This window comes from Strix aluco, unplaced genomic scaffold (assembly GCF_031877795.1).
Source record: "Strix aluco isolate bStrAlu1 unplaced genomic scaffold, bStrAlu1.hap1 H_1, whole genome shotgun sequence".
In the NCBI taxonomy this organism is placed as follows: domain Eukaryota; kingdom Metazoa; phylum Chordata; class Aves; order Strigiformes; family Strigidae; genus Strix; species Strix aluco.
Genome location: NW_027436666.1, coordinates 1,993,442 through 2,011,326, shown reverse-complemented (window position 1 = coordinate 2,011,326; position 17,885 = coordinate 1,993,442). Strand labels below are relative to the sequence as shown.

General features: G+C 44.2%; 1 protein-coding gene across 1 annotated transcript; it reads right to left on the bottom strand.

Moving 5' to 3' along the window:
* Positions 1–821: 821 nt before the first annotated feature.
* Positions 822–16,494, bottom strand: LOC141919138 (HUWE1-associated protein modifying stress responses 1). The gene is made up of 4 exons (XM_074814131.1): positions 16,057–16,494; positions 15,051–15,131; positions 10,630–10,905; positions 822–1,215 (listed from the first exon to the last, which is right to left on the bottom strand). Exons 1-4 carry the CDS (start codon positions 16,274–16,276, stop codon positions 971–973), a joined length of 822 nt encoding a protein of 273 aa, XP_074670232.1. The 5' UTR covers positions 16,277–16,494; the 3' UTR covers positions 822–970.
* Between the last annotated feature and the right edge of the window lie 1,391 nt (positions 16,495–17,885).

The following is a 17,885-nucleotide window of genomic DNA, read 5'->3' as shown; positions in this document are numbered from 1 at the left end:
GAACACACCCCTTTTCCAACTACTCCCCCTCATTCCCTCTCCTCCCACCCCTCCCCAGAAATGGGCAATTACTTCACAAGAAATGTAAAATGGGATATGGGTGTACACAAAACCTACCCTTCACTAATACTGAACAGAAAAGCCTATTTTCCAATTACAGGACATCTTTCTCTAAATTTAGGTCAGCACTGGTGCAGTCTGCACTGTGTATGATTACCACAAGGATAATACCAAAAAGTACATATATTTTCTCAAACTGAATTAAAAGCCTATGAAGTTAATTGGGGAAAGTTTAATATTGCTACTTCAGAGCACTAAAACACACAAAATGAATCCAATAAAGATCCTTGTATTGATTCAATATTAAGTATTAATTGCATGACCATCATAGCACCTCTTTACATTATCACACAGTCACCAGAATTATCAACTGCTTTTAAAACTAAAAAGGGTACAGTCCAATATTTATAACTTGCACACTGTTACTATATAGAAACTAGGTGCATGGTACAGTGCTGCAAAAATGGAAGCCTGCAGTTTTGACAAAGATGCCAAGTCATGTTGTAGACAATTTCAGTCAAACTGGCAATACTGTTTAAGCAAATACTCAACACAGCAGGAAATAAAGGACAAAAAAAGCATTCTATAACCAAATAAACATCTGAAATTTCCTTTCCCTTTAAGAATACAAGTAAGGTCACTTTTAGCCTTGGAACGGATACATGTTCGCCTATGATGATCTTGCTAACTACTACACAATATCTGATGTCCTCTGCTAAGAATATAGTTTAAGAAAGCCGCAGTTACAAGAGGCATCTAATGTAATATCTAAAATTTCCTTTATGGCAATTATTGAATTTATTTGTCTTAAACAGTGAATATGGAAAGATGGCCTCATGTTTCCTTTTCAATAGTACTCTGAGGATCAAGTGGCTTTCAAGCAGCATGGTGGGTTTGAAATTTTTGCAGTTTAGATCATTCTGTTGCGTTTATGAGTTGGTGAGTCTGTAATGACATCGCCACACTGGGCTGAGGTACGCTTTCTAGTTCCACCATTGTCCAAGTGGAGTGCCATTTCTTCTGATATGAAAGTGTTCAAATCAACATCATGGAGTCCATTTCTCCTTCGACTAGCATTGGAGCCACTGCTCACGTGAGTGGGCGAGCCTGGGGTACTTGAGCGAACACTTATACTAGCCATTGCGCCACTAAGACCTAGGGGAAAAAAAGAAAAAGTATTTAGGTCAAACAGTAAAGAAAGTTAATTTCCCCAAGTGTGACAGAAGGGATGACACTCATCTGACTTCTATTGAGATGTCAAAGACACTTCACCCCTGTTATTTGTACCACACTTGTTTGAAGTCCAGACCACACCTTCCCAGCTTTTAATCCATGTAAGAATCTAGCAATTACTAGAACTGCTTTTTATGAAATGAAAAGTGAACTTATACACCAGGTTGTAACAGCACACTACAGCAACTGCTAGCTCCATAAGCATGACGTGCTATTCAAGATATGAGTACATGAACTCAGGAGCAGACTATTTCAATATAAAGGCTTCACACTAGACCAACAGTTACACAGAATGAAAATCCCCTAACCAAAGACTTTTCCAGCTTGACCTGACATGGTCTTGTTTCCGCCACCACTACTCTGCTCCCTTCTACTCCCTCAGTCACTGTAGTTCTAAAGAAAACTGCAGTATGACAGCAGATCTCAGACAGGTATATACTAGAGCTAGTTTTTAAATAAAAGCTTTATTTCATGTCTCTTGCTTTTAGCCAACACATTAGTATTATCAGAATTCACAAAAGCACTTAAAGCAGCCAAGCAAGACCACAGGACAATCCCCCAAAGTTTTCTATTGACAGATCTGGTCCAAAACACTGCCACAGGTATCCTGTAATTACTTTGGTTTGTGTTCTGGTTATTAATAAAGTGTTTAATCAAAACACAAGTTTCTTGTAAAAACAAGGCCATAAACAAGAAAACCATGAACATCATAAATTTTGTCTTCAGTAACATTAGTATTACAACATTACAAAAGCAAGACCTTCCAAAACTTAAGTTTAGTAAGGGCTAGTACATGAAAGCCTAACAATTCTTCTCAATTTGTAATTCGGGCTATATTTGTAGATCTACAAATCTACAGAAGCTCAGAGATCAAACATCTTTACTACAACTGCTTCAAATCTGAGCATTATTAGGAAACAACAAAAGCATATACTGGCCCTAGATATAAACTACCAAAGCAAGAGTCATACAGGAAGACAAACAGCAGAACAAGATCTACATCTGTGTATATTTCTAGCAATAACAAGCAAATGTTACACTGTCCAAGAAGGTTTCTGTCTCAGTAACCTTCAAAATCTTGAGTTCTCAGAGGTTTTCTCCAGAATCTAATACTCTACACCTTCGTCCAGCCATCACACATCTTGTGTGTGTGCAAAGCCATTTAATACACATCTCCATACAGTGTCAAGCAGGCAGCCAGAAGTCACATGCTGACAGGTACAGCCTAACAAGACCCTATCTATTAGCTGCTGATAGGCCAAACAAGCAACTTCAGAGACTGTGAGAGAAGACTGCTACAGCTACTAGATCAGTTGCCAGAAACCTCAACTAGAAGATAAATCCTACAGCCATCTGCAGCAATAGCAGGTCAATACACAAATCAGGATAGAACAGGCCAAACAATTCCACTCTGTTGTACATTCCTGTTAAATGAACACTTGAAGCTTAGATCTTGTAACAGGACAGGATATACTTTTACATATGTATGTTGTACTATGCAACAGCCAGCAGAAAGAGTCACTGATGCTCTTAGAGCTTTTGCTTACAGCTTTAAGTGGTGTTTCAATACAACTCAGAAGCATGGTCTGAAGTCTGGTAGGGACCCTGCAGGTTTTATTAATATTAAAATCATCTTTCATTCACAATGGCAGAAAGTATTTAAACAGCAGAAGCTGTTTCAGGGAAAAGATAATTCAGAAACAAGGTCTGTTCCAGTATTCCCAGGATTAAGGTCAAGCTTAAATTCAAAGTCATTATGAAAAGAGGTTCCTATACATCTACCAAAGAAAGTAAAGCAGCTAATTGATTACACAGACATAAAAGCAAAAAGCCAATTCAGATATCATAACTTGGATAAACCACCAACATGCAAAGTTTGGGCAGGTAACAAATCACACTTCAAAGACAACAGCAAGTTTAATTTCAACTGGCATAACATACATCAGAAAAAACATTAATTCATTCTGCACATTTAAATTGGAAGAAGTTGACAGTGCACAGGTGACATTTCAAATCCAAACTGATTGCAGAGATTCCCCCCACATCACTACTCCAAGCAAAACTGCTCTGAAAACACAAGTTCAGTGTTGTTACTTCCACTGAGAGTCAATTTACACCACTTAGCATTTACTCTTATACAATACAAGCAAAAGGCCAATATACTAATTCAGTTTTATCATGACATCTTTTCATTATGTTTAGCACCCAAGGGGAGAAAAACTGTTCTAAATAAACCCCAATACTGACCCACAATGAGCGATGCCAAAAAATGTATTCTCACAAGAACTATTTTTTTTTAAGTAGAGCCTTTTCAAGTAACAAGCATTTTTTAAAACAGTAAATACAAAAGTCAGAATTAAAAGATGCATCTGTAATATGCTACAGCATATTCTAAAACAGACTGCCAAGGCTCACAAGCAGTCTCTCAAGGAGGCACTGACTTCCCAATATTTAGGTAATACTGAATCACTGTACATTTAAATAAACAAACAACCCTCAAGAGGTAATTAAGAGGTTAAAATCTTCAATCAAACCTGGTGTCAAAGGCAGGAGAGTAATTCTGAATTATTTTCTACAACAATAGTACAAGGATATTATATCACAACATGGACTTCCACTTGCAGTTTAATCTTGCATTTCATACAGGTATTTAGTACTGAGCTAGTCACTGCTGAGTATGCTAACAGATTGACTACAAATTGGTATCAGTTACTGGCAGTTAACTGTATTACACATCAATCCAAGAGAACTGTCAAATGAAACATTCTGATCACTTTAGGATGGGGTAATCAAGCTAACACGAAAGAGTCAAATTCAAGGCATGCGCTGAAATATCAAGTTGCCATTTCATGGAAGCAACATCTTTGAAGACAATCAGTAATGCAATTGAAGAGTTCCTCTTTTGGTGACAGAAATCATCTTTCAGGAGCTGTGATCCACAGTTCAGTTTTTCTGGAAAAGTTGTTGTAATGCGAAGAGGAAATCTCATAAAACCCATTTCTGAGTTTAAGTTTCCAGGGGACTCTGAGACCTCTTCCCAAAGCATTTAACCATTTAAAGCAGTAAAGCACACAGTAATAGATAGTAGGAAGTAGTAAGATGACATGACTTAGCAACACCATTTCACAACCTCAAATTTCTATATTGTGATTAACATGACCTAATCACAGGCACATCAGTCTATAGAACAGGACAGCTACTAAAGTACCTTTACTTCTTTCACAATCTCATGACCACCTCTGAAGTCTCCCACTGCTTTCTACAGGAGATATTTCCTTTTTTACTAGATGCCTTTAAGAAACAACCCATGGCTCTTTCTCCCTTTTTAAACTTGAAAGGATTAAAGTGGAGGGCATATCTGAAATATTTTGCAGTACTTATTACATTCTCATTCCTGCTGTATCTTTCAGTCATCAACAATACGGCATTTCATAGCCAGTAATTTCACAAAAAGCTCTGCTTTTATCTGAAGCTACAGTCTAAAGCATTTATTATAGTACTATCAGAAGAAGCTGCTGTCCAGAAGAAATTGTGACCAATACTATCAAGTGACTAGAATACCTGGCTGAAAGTATATTTTATGGAATACAAAATACTTAATGTAAATAAAACTGTCAACTCAATATCATCAAGTTTTTCAACACTGGCCTAAAACTATAAATGCCAGTTCATCTGCACTGTAACCATGTCCATAATGTTATTCAGGTCACTACCACAGCATAATATACTGCATAACTACTGTTCAGTATAGTAAGAGTATTAACTGTTGTTTTTCAAGTATTTTAACCAGGAAGTACCAAAAAGAACATCCACGCTTAGATAAGTGTGACTGAAGTACAAATTAGTTAATAACCCCAGATAAATACAAAATGGCATGCAGACAGATCCTTGTCACTCCTGTCATACCCACCCTTTCACAGTACTGCTCAAAGAGCAAGTTTTAGCAGTACCTACCAATATACAACTGATAGCTACATAGACATACACAACCTTTAAACTTTTAAACTAATCTGAACTCTGCTCTCCCATCTCCTCTTCAACCAGCTGCTGCTTCACCACTCAACTGCTGATGTTTTATATTGCAGTTTAATATTTTAAGAGAATAAGGAGGTCTAATGAAAATTCAAGCTCTTTAAAGGGACCAAGCCACACACTTCTACATGCTAGAGCAAGGGTCCCCCTACCCCAAAGAGACTGAACCACATTAATGATACATATCAAAATTAAAGCTAAGAAGCAAAAGTACTAACACTCAATGTGCTGTTACCCATTCATGTCATTTGTTGTTAAGAATCTCAAATCTAATACATTCCAGCATTGCCTTCCCAAGCTTGCTTCTTCCCCCTCTTCAAATCATAGCATTTTCTCCCATAATGCTGGGAGAATGGTTTGTAAAGCATGGAGCACATACCACATTAAAAGACCAAAGCATCATTTCAAACATAGACTGTGCACAGCCACTGGCACTGCAAAACTTGGTATGATAGCTACAGCCAGGCAGAAGAGGACCTGGCACATCAGCTTCAGGCAGTCTATGACTGTTAGTTCAGTTTGATGTAGTTCTCTCATTTGAGACTCTTCTCAAAGAATCTGATATGGCAATACACTTCCAAAAATTAGGAAGATACATCCATACCTATACTAACTGCAGTGACATTGCAGGGGAACTACAAGCCAGCCAGTCTCACCTCTGTACCCATAAGATGATGGAGCAGATCTGCCTGGAAACTATGCTAGGGCACATGGAAGGAAAATAAGGAGGTGACTGGGGACAGCCAACATGGCTTCACTAAGGGCAAATCATGCCTGACAGATTTGGCAGCCTTCTACAACAGGGTTACAGCATTCACAGGTAAGGAGAGAGCTACTGACATCATCTGCCTGGACTCATGCAAAGCATCTGACACTGTCCTGCATGACATCCTCATCTCTAAATTGCAGAGACATGGATTTGATGGATGGACCACTCACTGGGTAAGGAACTGGCTGGATGGCCGCACTCAGAGTTGCGGTCAAAAGCTCAGTGTCCAAGTGGAGAGCAGTGACAAGTGCCATTCCTCAGGGGTGGGGGTTGGGACCGGCGCTGTTTAACATCTTTGTCGGTGCCATGGACAGTGGGATCGAGGCACCCTCAGCAAGTTCACCAACGACACCAAGCTGTGTGGTACAGCCAACACACTGGAGGGAAGGGATGTGCCATCCAGAGGGACCTGGACAGGCTGGAGAGGTGGCCTGTGCAAACCTCATGGAGTTCCACAAGGCCAAGTGCAAGGTCCTGCCCGTGGGTCAGGGCAATTCCAAGCACAAACACAGGCTGGGCAAGGAGTGGATTGAGAGCAGCCCCAAGAAGGAGGACTTGGGGGTGTTACTGGATGGAAAACTGACTGTGAGCCAGCAACGTGCGCTCGCAGCCCAGAAAGCCAACTGTGTCCTGAGCTGCATCAAGAGCAGTGTGGCCAGCAGGGTGAGGGAGGGGATTCTCCCCCTCTACTCTGCTCTCCTGAGACCCCCCCCCCTGCAGTGCTGTGTCCAGCTCTGGGGGCACCAACATAAGGACACAGACCTGCTCGAGCAGGGCCAGAGGAGGCCATGAAGATGCTTGGGGGGCTGGAGCACCTCCCTGTGAGGACAGGCTGAGAGAGTTGGGGGGGGGGTTCAGCTGGAGAAGACTCCAGGGAGACCTTATAGCAGCCTCCCAGTACTTAGAGGGGCTACAGGAAAGGTGGGGAGGGACTCTTGATCAGGGAGTGTAGGGGTAAGACGAAGGGTAATGGTTTTAAACTGAAAGAGGGTAGATTCAGATTATGTATAAGGAAGAAATTCTTCCCTGTGAGGGTGATGAGACACTGGCACAGGTTGCCCAGAGAAGCTGTGGCTGCCCCCTCCCTGGAAGGGTTCAAGGCCAGGTTGGATGGGGCTTTGAGCAACCTGGGCTAGTGGAAGGTGTCCCTGCCCATGGCAGGGGGGTGGAACTAGATGATCTTTAAGGTCCCTTCCAACCCAAACCATTCTATGATTCTACAACATGTTAGACATTGGAAGTTAAAAACCTAGCTCTATATTTACAATGTTGAATAGGTATTTATCTTCTACTATCACATCTTAAAATGCAAAGCATCATCATATGCACAGTTCCTGAAGTTTCAGAAAAATCCACTTGAACTTCAGAGTAAAATAGCATATATTACCTTGAGCTAACTTCTCAGCTTTTCTTGAAGGCTTTAGTTTCTTTTTCAGGTATTCACAGTTCAAGTTTCCAGCCATGTTTTACTTCAAAGGCTACTCATCAGCACACTAGTAATGGAAAGCTGATATTAAGGGCAAAGATTTTTTTTATTTACCAGTTTACTCTCTCAAAAGATTACTTAGTTCCAAGAACTCATTCTCAAGTACCCTGAAGTTAGACTAAATACTTCAGTAACAGCTGCACAGCATACATGCCATAGAGTTAACAGAAAAGGTAGATCACATCCATCTTAAACATTCCTGTGCCAGTACAGTTTGTCATGATCATTTTGCTTTTAGCTACTGTAACAAGTCTTGAAAGCAGAACAGTAGAGAAGAACAAGTTTCCTTATAGCAGAAAGACTACTAACTAAAATCACAGGATTAAATTTTAGGTTCAAAAATCCCTAGCTTTAGTCAAGAACACTATGAACTACTCTTGCAGACCTATAGTATTATAGTATATTAACATGGTTTGAGGTAGAAGAGGTAAGGTTAAAAATCCAATTTTAAGATATTTCTTTTTAGATGCAACATACAGTTTTAACATTGTACCAATACTTAAAGATTTTTCTCTAATATTTTAGCCTAGGATATACACCTAGGATTTTCACGAACATCAAACACAGTATCTAATTATTAGCTACTTTGTTACCCTAGCTTCTGTCAAAAGTTTTCAGACGTGATTATGAAGCATTTAGAGGTCACATGATAAAAATAGAGTTATTTCCTCCAAACAGCAAGATCAGCAAGTTATACCACCATGGTCTTTAGACACATATTAGCATCTATTTCTGAGACATCAATAAACCAAGTCTGCTTCCACAGAGCTTTATTTGGTGTCATAGATTCATACCTATCCCTGCTTCACTAAGAGGTCTTGCTTAGAGCAGCAAAGTTCTAGCATTATCCCTCAAATCTAATTTGGCCCAACCTCATTACCAGTAGAAAAATGCTCCATTTCCACAGGAAGCCTACCAGCACAAAAACAAAGCCTCACTCCTTTACACACCAGTCAAAAAACTCCCCTTAAAGCCTTAGTACTGAACACTTGCTGAGACTGCTACTCACTATCATCAGGTTCTCATGTTTCCTCACAATACCTAGAAGCAGCAAATCCCTTTTAAAGAGCCTGCCAAAAATGAAGATAAGCACAGCCCTACAGAGGACATTAATTTACATATACCTGAAGATCCTACAGAGGTTTCAAAATCAAAACATTGTTCTGAGTAGCCCTGTGACAAATAGGAAAATAGTTTGGGAGATGGTTTAATCACAACTTCCTTAATGTTAAAGAAAAAAGGGGAGAGAAGCTGGAAGAATGCAGAGATTGTAGGCAATAACCTAAAAACAGTTACAAGGCCAAATACAAGCCTAGTCACTAAAGGATTAGCACAAAAGCATTTGTGTCAAAGACCAGATTGAAACTGATATCAGGAGAACCTAATCCAGAAGATGACTGACATGTAATCTTGTCAACCAGCTGATGAAGGGGAAAGAGCATTTCTAGCCCCTGCAGCGCCAGTACAGAGAACTTCCTACAGTCCTCATGACCCTAATTCAGTTATGAAATATGAAACAAAATTTTATACCTCATGGTTCAGATTCCCATGCTAAAGAAGTGACTTCCATAAACCACCTCTATACAAAGCAGACACTAAGAAACACCACAAGCACATGCAAAGAGCCATATTACCAATAAAAATGCCTCTGAGTTTACTCTGCTTGAAAGCTCACTGTGCTGAAGTGAGTCTACCTAGTTTACTCACATGAGATTAAGCCTTTACAGTTAAAGCCAACTGCACACCAGATTCAACTACAGTTTCAGAAAACAAGATTTTTGAAGAGGGTGTTATCACACTGTATCAGGTGAGAGCCAGCTTCTGCAGTTGTTCCCATCATTAAATTAGCTTTACCTACTCAATAAGCAATACTGGTGCACAGAATTCTCTAGCCAGATTCCAATATGAGAAGGAAAACTGCCAAAAACTACATGACTGGGTGGAAGCATGCTTGATTTAAATGGCAGAGCAGCAAACAATACCAGAATTAGGCTGTCACCTAGACAGTAACAGTGTCTGGCTTATGTATCTTGAAAAACCACCACAGCATAGCAGAAGCTAAGACTGCATTTTCAGGAATCCACTCATCTAATTAACTAATTCCACCCCCACCAAGAATATTGAGACAGTAAAAATTTCATTTAAGTTTCATAGGTGGTACTTCTAGATAGTTTGATTTTTACTTTCAGAATGGTGTACTATTTGTACCTCAAGATATCTGCTACCGTTTAGCATTTTAGAAGGCATAAAACCCACAGGTGAACTGCTTTCATTTCACCTCAAGAACACATTAAAACATTTTTCTTTATCACTTGCTAGTTAACAGTCCAATACAGAATAAGCTACTGAATATTCATATCTGAAAAGGAGAAAAGATACACCACCACCGTTGTTGGTGATGGCAAGGAAGGAAATTCAGTATGACACTGGAAGACTTAAGTCTGAAAGTGAACTAGAACTAAGTTCTGAACAAAACTCAATTATTGCAGTGATGTGCATGTGCAGTACTCTTTCCAGAACAGCTTATGCAGAATGCTAAACCGTATTATCCAGTGCATAACAAGGGTACTAGAGTGAGTTATGGTACACCAGAGACAGAAGCTTCAGACATTAAATTCCCTCCCTATCCCCACAAAAATTTCCTAGTTATTTGCTACTAGCCAAGTCTTAGTATTTAACTAGTTGCTAGCATAGTGTTACCATTTTCCAAGAACTCTGTTTACTTTAGCATTGGTATGAATGCCAGGTCTCTTCATGCTTCAAAAACACTACGAAGAGTTGATACCTAACTGTTGAGTTCACAGTTGTAGAATATTATAGAACCAAACCTCATTTTTATACAATACCTTTTTCTCATTCAAAATACTTGACCATTGAACTGTTTAGTAGCTAACAATGACTTATACATGCAAAAACTCACTTAGAGAATGAAGGAGATACCTTCAGCTGGAACATCAGGTACATGACACCAACAAGGCCCAAGAGCCAGACATGCTTTAAGAACCCCCACCCAATTTTAACCAAGTAGTATTGAAAAAGTTACTGTTACCATGCAGAGCTATGGCTTCACGGAAGGGTTGCAAATCAGTCTCTACAGATGAGCTAGTTTCTGTTGAAGTAGCTCGGTTAGGGGATACTACAGTCAGTCTTGGGGGAGCTCTAGAATTTCTTGGAGGAGGAACTTTTCCACATAGGAAGCTGATCAAGTCTTCTCTACGAATAGTTCTTCTGCGTTTTTTAACCCAAGCTAACACATCCTTATTCCGACGCTGATAGCCAATCTGAATTCCTACATCAAAGCTTCGCTGATGGGCATCCACACTTTCTGCAAGAAGACAGAAAAAAGTTTAGTGTTACAGATAGAGCAGTGTATAGTACTGGCACATCATGACATGGCTTCCTGCCCACCACAGGAAAGAAGTGTACCTTCTACAGGTTACTATAACACAGTACCAAGTTAGCTGTTAACAGATGAGTTAGCATTGCAAATGAGTCCTATCAAGCCTAAAAAAAAGAGTATTAGCTAAAAAGTTCCCCTCCCTTTACAAGTCAGAAAGTCAACTGCAATTCAAGCACCACCTAAATAGCATTTACTATACTTCAGGTCAACACTACAGCACAGTTTACAAAACCATATTCTATTACCATTAAAAACACACTTTGAGCTTGTCAGTCTGACAAGGGTACTTGAATCAACAGACAATGCACTTTCTGAAAGTGACACTCTTAAAAGTGCATCAGTACAGTCAGAAAACCCCTCAAAAAAAGCAGTAACTGCTTTTCTTGATTCTGATAGGTAAGGAATTTTCAGAGAACTCAGACTTCTTTAGAGTCCTTCTAGTTTCATCTGAATTTCAACTGCAGAGGCAACTCACAGGAGGCCATAGTTTTGAAAGTAGCTAGAACACAAGTGTCCCCAATACCTTTCAATTAGGCAACATATCATTTACAAAGGAAGTCTAAGAAAATTTCCTTCCCCATTTAAGATACCACTGCAAATTTGATAAACAAAAGCTTTAAACACATTTGCAATTAATCCTACTACAAAATGCAAATTCATTCCCCACTGATGTAACTGGTCACCTGTGCACATCAGTTATAACTGCCTCAAACACTCTTAAATGCCTTGTATTACATTGCTTTCAAACTTCAGCAAGTACATTTCTGGCTACTAGTTTAAGTATGAGTAAGTTCCAGTCAACAGTAACAGGTGGGACAAACCCTATTCTCCACACAATTATGCTCATCGTGTTTGTCAGATTTGTTATCAGAGCTTTGCCAACAGCTATTTCAGTTTTATGAAAATTACTGTTATGTTGCTCTCGCTCCATTAAGACATCAACATATCCACTCCAATTTCATTTACTCCATTTTCATACACTTTTTTAAGTCAGGCAGAGTTGATTAAAACAGCTTTTTATATTCTAGCTTTACTAATGAGGTCCAACAGAAAAGAGCCATTTACCCAGAACAATACCAAAGAGATTTAATAACAGCTGTCTAGATAATGCTTTACAGGTAAACAGTGACATGTACAGCTAATCTAGTTTTCTTGCACTCAAAAAACCAAAAATAATCACTATTAAATGCTACTCTTAGACTTACATTCTGAGGCACCACTGCACAGTCCACAAAATACTACATACACTAAAACCTACACTATCAAAGAGCAGCACTTCAAACATAACACAACCTATCAGAAAAGAAAAACATCTCAAACCAATCATAGTTAAATCTTGGGGCTTTTGGAATATAAACTATACAGGTATACATAGAGTACACTTACATGTTAATTACTTTTATGTACTCCATGAGTATTTTGCTTATGCTGTTTTGTAATCAAAAGGCTAGAAGATTTACAAATGCTAATTCCTGTGAAAGCAATGGCAGCATGACAGATTATTCCTCCAGCCATTTTATACTGCACAGCAGCTTAGGACTCCACTGCACTCACATAAAAGCTACCCAAACACTTTGGAGCCAGTTTGGAAACTGACAGTATCCCTTTACTCACTTTCTAAAATACCATGAGAAAGTCCTTCTGGGAGGTGAGGAGCCCAGCTTTATATCAATAACCTGCTTTCCTTCTGGAGGAGAATGTTTCAGAAAGGACTAACTATGAACTAGTTATGAGGTCAAACACACCAACTGCTGATGTAGCCTGGACAAATTTCAAGCATCATTACCCTGGGAAGGATTAGATTTTTATGGTAAAAGCTACAACTACTTTGTCTACAAGTTAAGCTGGAAAAATATAAGCAAATCACATACATTCTGAAACTACCAAATCAAAACTAACATTAGCAAACATTCAGCTTTTTTTAATAAAGGTAAATTATAGGCTCAGAAGTCTTATTCTAATACATGCCTAAGACTTTCTACAGTGACCTTAAGTTCTAAATCCTATGTTACAAACCATGTCTTCACTACTTTAGTGCAATCTGTAAGATAATCAAATGTCTTTAAATGGAGCCTGTCACCAGCACCAATCAGAAATTCATGATCTAAGGCCTTCAGTGTGGTGTGATATTAAACTCCTAATTTATTTTCAGAAAAAATTCTGCCATTCAAGATATCATGGCATTCTCCTTATATATATTCCTATATTCCTCATGTGGCTCTTTTTATCAAAATTTTTGATGCCTCAAAAATCTAAACATTTATCAGATCAAAAATCAGCTGACAGGGCAAGAGGCCATTTGTGGTGTTCAGTTTACCACAGCAAGTACTTCTCCAGTGTTTTGACAGAGTCCTCCAAAATACTAACATTGAGTATGTGAGAAATGACAGGAGATTTTAAGAGCCATGTTCATCACTAGAGAAGGCAAATTCACATTAAGAGACTGCAGCTTGCCTGGTATGCCAGAGTCTAGCTGGTTCTACCTGTGTTCTCAATGAATTTCTACTCACTTGGAAGTTAGTTTAAAATTGAAAGATGGCAGTTGTAAGCAAGGTACTTCAGCACTTAAAGATCTGTTTGAAGGCAAGATTTGTTTCAGGTGCTGCTTTTTGAACAGTACACCTGACTGAAGACAGCTTCCTACTCTAAATTCTAGCTTCCCAATCACCACATACATACTCTTCTGTTAATCACACTACTGCACAAAAATAGGGCTCATTTTGCCTATAGCACAAGTGATTTAACAGCCTAAATCTTTGTAGTGAAGAAGCTGTAAGGGAGACCAGTGCCATTTGGCAAAGAGACCACAATTATTCCAGACAGTTTATTAACACTACCTGCTGCTACTCTAGTACCACACTCAAGTGACTAGTGTCCCAGACCACGTTCTAGTGACCCACTCCCTCAGGCCAACACCTACCCTGTTATGTGATGTGCTGCCCCTTTACATGACCTATGACACATGCACAACATTCCAATGCACTGCCTGCAGAAGTCTCTGGCAGTGACGGTTATGCATCTACATCTCCTCTTTGCTCTGTCCACATCTGCCAGAAACCTGATCAGCCATCATGAACATGTTCAATTGCTACAAATCCAAAATGGGAAAGCTGGAGACAAATGAAAGAACATGCAGGCAGAACTACAGATAATGCTGTACCAACCAAGAAAAAACCACACCCCAGAACTCAAAAAAAAAATCAAACTACAAGTCAGAAAAACAATTTGGAACTTAAAGTTTTTTCCTTCCTAGAAATGGAAGACAGTAACAACAGGAATCACACTGTGCCTATTTAAGCCTCCACTGATACAGATATTTTTGTAACTGTATTTTAAACAAACCACTGAATGATTCTTTTGCAGACAAGAATTCTTGTGACCACCCAAAGAACTGCAGAGTTCAGGAACAGATCCTGACAGATAGAAACACAAAGTAAAACAGCACAAAAGCAGAGTAAGCCATATGCAAAGTGCACGCTTATCAAAGTTTTGGCTAACACTGCCTTCTTACAGTCACCCTGGACACAGTCATAATGACATTCTAGTGCTTAAAATAATCTGGGAGGCTTATTTAAGAAGCCTCACTATCACAACATCTATGCAGAATTTTACAAACATGAAACCTAACCTATGCTTCACCACAAACGTACATGTATTACACTGATACCCCAACATTTAATACACCATAAAATATACAAAATGCAGGAAACTTAAGTACTGTTTAATAAGCTATCACACTCTTCCCTTGACTCCCTGAGCACAAGCCACATGCTAAAAACACCCTTTTTCAAGGGTCTCAAAGTAAAACAGCTTTTAAGTTATTAGTCACTGACATGAGGCAACAGAAAAGATTCAGCTACCGTCAGCTAGAGTGGCCCTGGGAAAACTTGCAAGATTCAGGAAGCAGTCTCAGGTTAGATTTTATCAGGGTGAATAAGAGACATTAACAGGCCCTGCTTATGAGTAAGCCGGGGCAGGAGGCAGAGTGGGGCCCGGCTAGGCGGGGAGGGCTGCCGGGGCAGCGCGTGGGGGGGGGGGGGGGGGGGGTGGGGGGGTGGGCAGCCCCTTACCTTTGTAGAGGTTGGTGACCGCAGTGGCGGCGTTCTGGAAGGGGACCCAGAGGGAGAGCCCCGGCTGCTGGCACACCCGGTCTGCAGGGAGGGAAGGACACACGCTGTTTATTTTGGAGTCACCAACTCCGAACGGCCATGTTAGGTTTCGCCATTTTGTTCCACCTTCCGAAGGCAACTCGGGATCAGGGCCGGGAAGGGCGGGCCGGCAGCGGCCCGGTCCTGGGCAGCGGGCACGGCGGCGGCGCCCCCAGCCCGCCGGGGAAGCGCCCTGCCCGGCCCCCGCCCGCAGCCCCCGCCGCACAATGGGGCCGGCCCCTTACTTCGCCATTTTGTCGGAGCCTCTTCCCTGGGCTGGGCGGCAGGAGCCGCCGCCGGCAGGGCCGGGCTTCCCGGTCTGCCCCCACCCTCCCCGCCCCCGGAGCCCGCAGCTCCCCGGGCACTCACAGGGCTCGCTCCCGCCGACCGGGACCCTCCCGGCGCGGCCCCCCGCCGAGGCCGCTCTCCGCCGGAGCGTCCTGCCTCCCGGTGCCGGCAGGGCCCCGCCGGCCGCCCTCCAGGCCGCCCCTCCGCCAGCCGCCCGTCCGGGGCGAGGAGGCGGGGGGAGGCGGGGGGGGGTGGCCAGGCCGGGCCGACGCAAGAGCCTAGGCCTCTCCGCCGGAGGCCGCGAAGGGCGATGTCCGGGCAACGGCCGCGGTTCCCCCTCACGCCATTTTGTTTTCCCGTCTGCCTCTATGGACGGGCGCGGAGCCCCCGGGCCGGAAGCCCGCTCCTCCCCCTGCCCAGGCCGCTCTCGCCGCCACATCCCCTTTGTGACACCGCGGCCCCGTTCCCACCCCACCCCCAGCGGCTCCGCGGCCGCTCCGCGCCTTAGCGACCCTGCCCCCCCCCAATCTCCCGGCCCGGCCTCGGCCCCGAGCCCACCGCTCTCGGGCTCCACCGCACGCCAAGCCCCGTCCCGCCCCAGCCGTGCCCCCCCTCCCCGCGGCCCTCCCGCAGCGCTCACCCTTGTAGAGCTGCGCCACGGCGGTGGCCGAGTTCTGAAAGAGGTGCCAGAGCTTCTGCTGCTTGTGCTCGGGCTGCGCCGCCGCCTCGTCCTGCAGCTCCGGGGCCAGCGCCTCCTCCTGCTCGGCCTCGGCCAGGCACTGCCGCTCCCACTTGCTGAACCAGTGCTCGGGCCCGTGCTCCTGGATCTCCGCCTCACCCTCCTCCTTCTTGTCCTCCATCCTCCGGCCGGCTCCGCGTCCCTCCCCGGCGTCGCCGCCGCCGCGCAGGCCCGGCCCCGCCGGACAGCCGCGCTCGCCTCCCCTCCGCCGCTGGGCCGGCCCTACCTCACCCCCATGCTCCCGGACCCGGCCCGCCCGTCCGCCGGCTCCAAACACACTGAGCGTCGGCGCCGCCCCGAGCGCAGTAAAAGCCCGTCGGAGCCGCCTGGGAACTGCTGCCGCCCAGCGCCCGCCCCCGCCGCCCGACTGGCCGCCCTTCCCCCGGCACCGATGGTTTGAACGGCACCGCGGGCTCTCATTGGTTCGCCCGCACGCCCATCAGGAGGGGCGGGCCGGGGGGCGAGCCCGAGCGCAAGATTGGTTACGCTGTCACACACCCGTGCGCAGGAGTCGGCGGCCGCGGCGCGCAGGCGCAGTGGCCTCCCCCGCCGCCCTCGGCGCGGCCTGGCCCCTCCCCCTGGCGTGATGCGCCGGGCCCCGGGGCGGCCCCGCCCGCCCGCGCCCCTCACCCTGCGCCGGGCCCGGGTCGCAGCCGGCGTGGGCACGGGCGGCAGCTCGGGGGCTTGGGGCGCTGCCGCGGCGGCGGCGGGGCTGCGCGGGCCGGAGTGCCCGCCGGGACAGGGCAGGGCAGGGCGGTCCTGCCATCTTGGCGCTGGGGCCTTCCCCGAGCCGGGTAAGGCGTTGTCCCGCCTCGGGCTTCCCCCCAGCCGCTGCCGGCGGAGCCGAAGCCCGAGGGATGACAGCCGGCCGCCGCGGCTGGTCTGAGGGGCAGATCCTCGCCGGGGAGGTGCCTTCCTCCGCCTGGCCTGCGGTCGAGGCCGGGGCCTGGCCCGGGGGAAAATGGCTGCCGCAGAGGGCCGGTGCGGAGCTCTGTCGCACGGCCGAGCCCGGCGCTGGCGCTGGAGAGGGCAAGGTGTCGGCTGGGGGGTTTGCGCTGAGGTTCAAACCCTTGCGATCCCTTTTCAGCCATTTTACACTTCTGTTAGCTACCATTTCTTGCAGTGTATTTGCACTACACCAGGCAAAATTCCAAATGGAATTCCGTCATTCCAGCAGACAGAAATGACAGCTTCTTCACACGTGTCTAAAGCACTCGTTTACCTGACGATGTGTTCAAAATGCTGCTGTGAAAATCATCTTCCGAACTGCTCCAGCCACACGACTCCTTTCAGTCAGAGCAGTGTCCCCATGAGTCAGCATGTGAGCCAAGCCATGAGCTGGTGTAGAAACGCCGATGAGCACCTTGAGTTTACCTTCTCTATGAAACACTCTCTCTTGTTTAGCGTTGCTCTAGCACAAAGGCCGGACGTACCTGCAGGTGGTTTTGCATCCGCTGCCCTGGGTCTGCAATGGCGCTGCTGCACGTTTTCAGATCAGCTCTTCCGTATTACTAAACTGGTGTTACACATCAACGGGTAGTTTGGTGCCCTCATCCCACTCAAACGCACTGGATGTTAGAAACACAACTGTTACGGACTCTTTTCTCCTCTGACAGTCTATTTGGTTCAGTCCATACTTGTTCCCATTTTGAACCTGGATCTTCATACAACTTCCTAAAACATACAGGAATTCAAGCCTAAAACATATGTAGTGGGGAAAGAGATGGTAA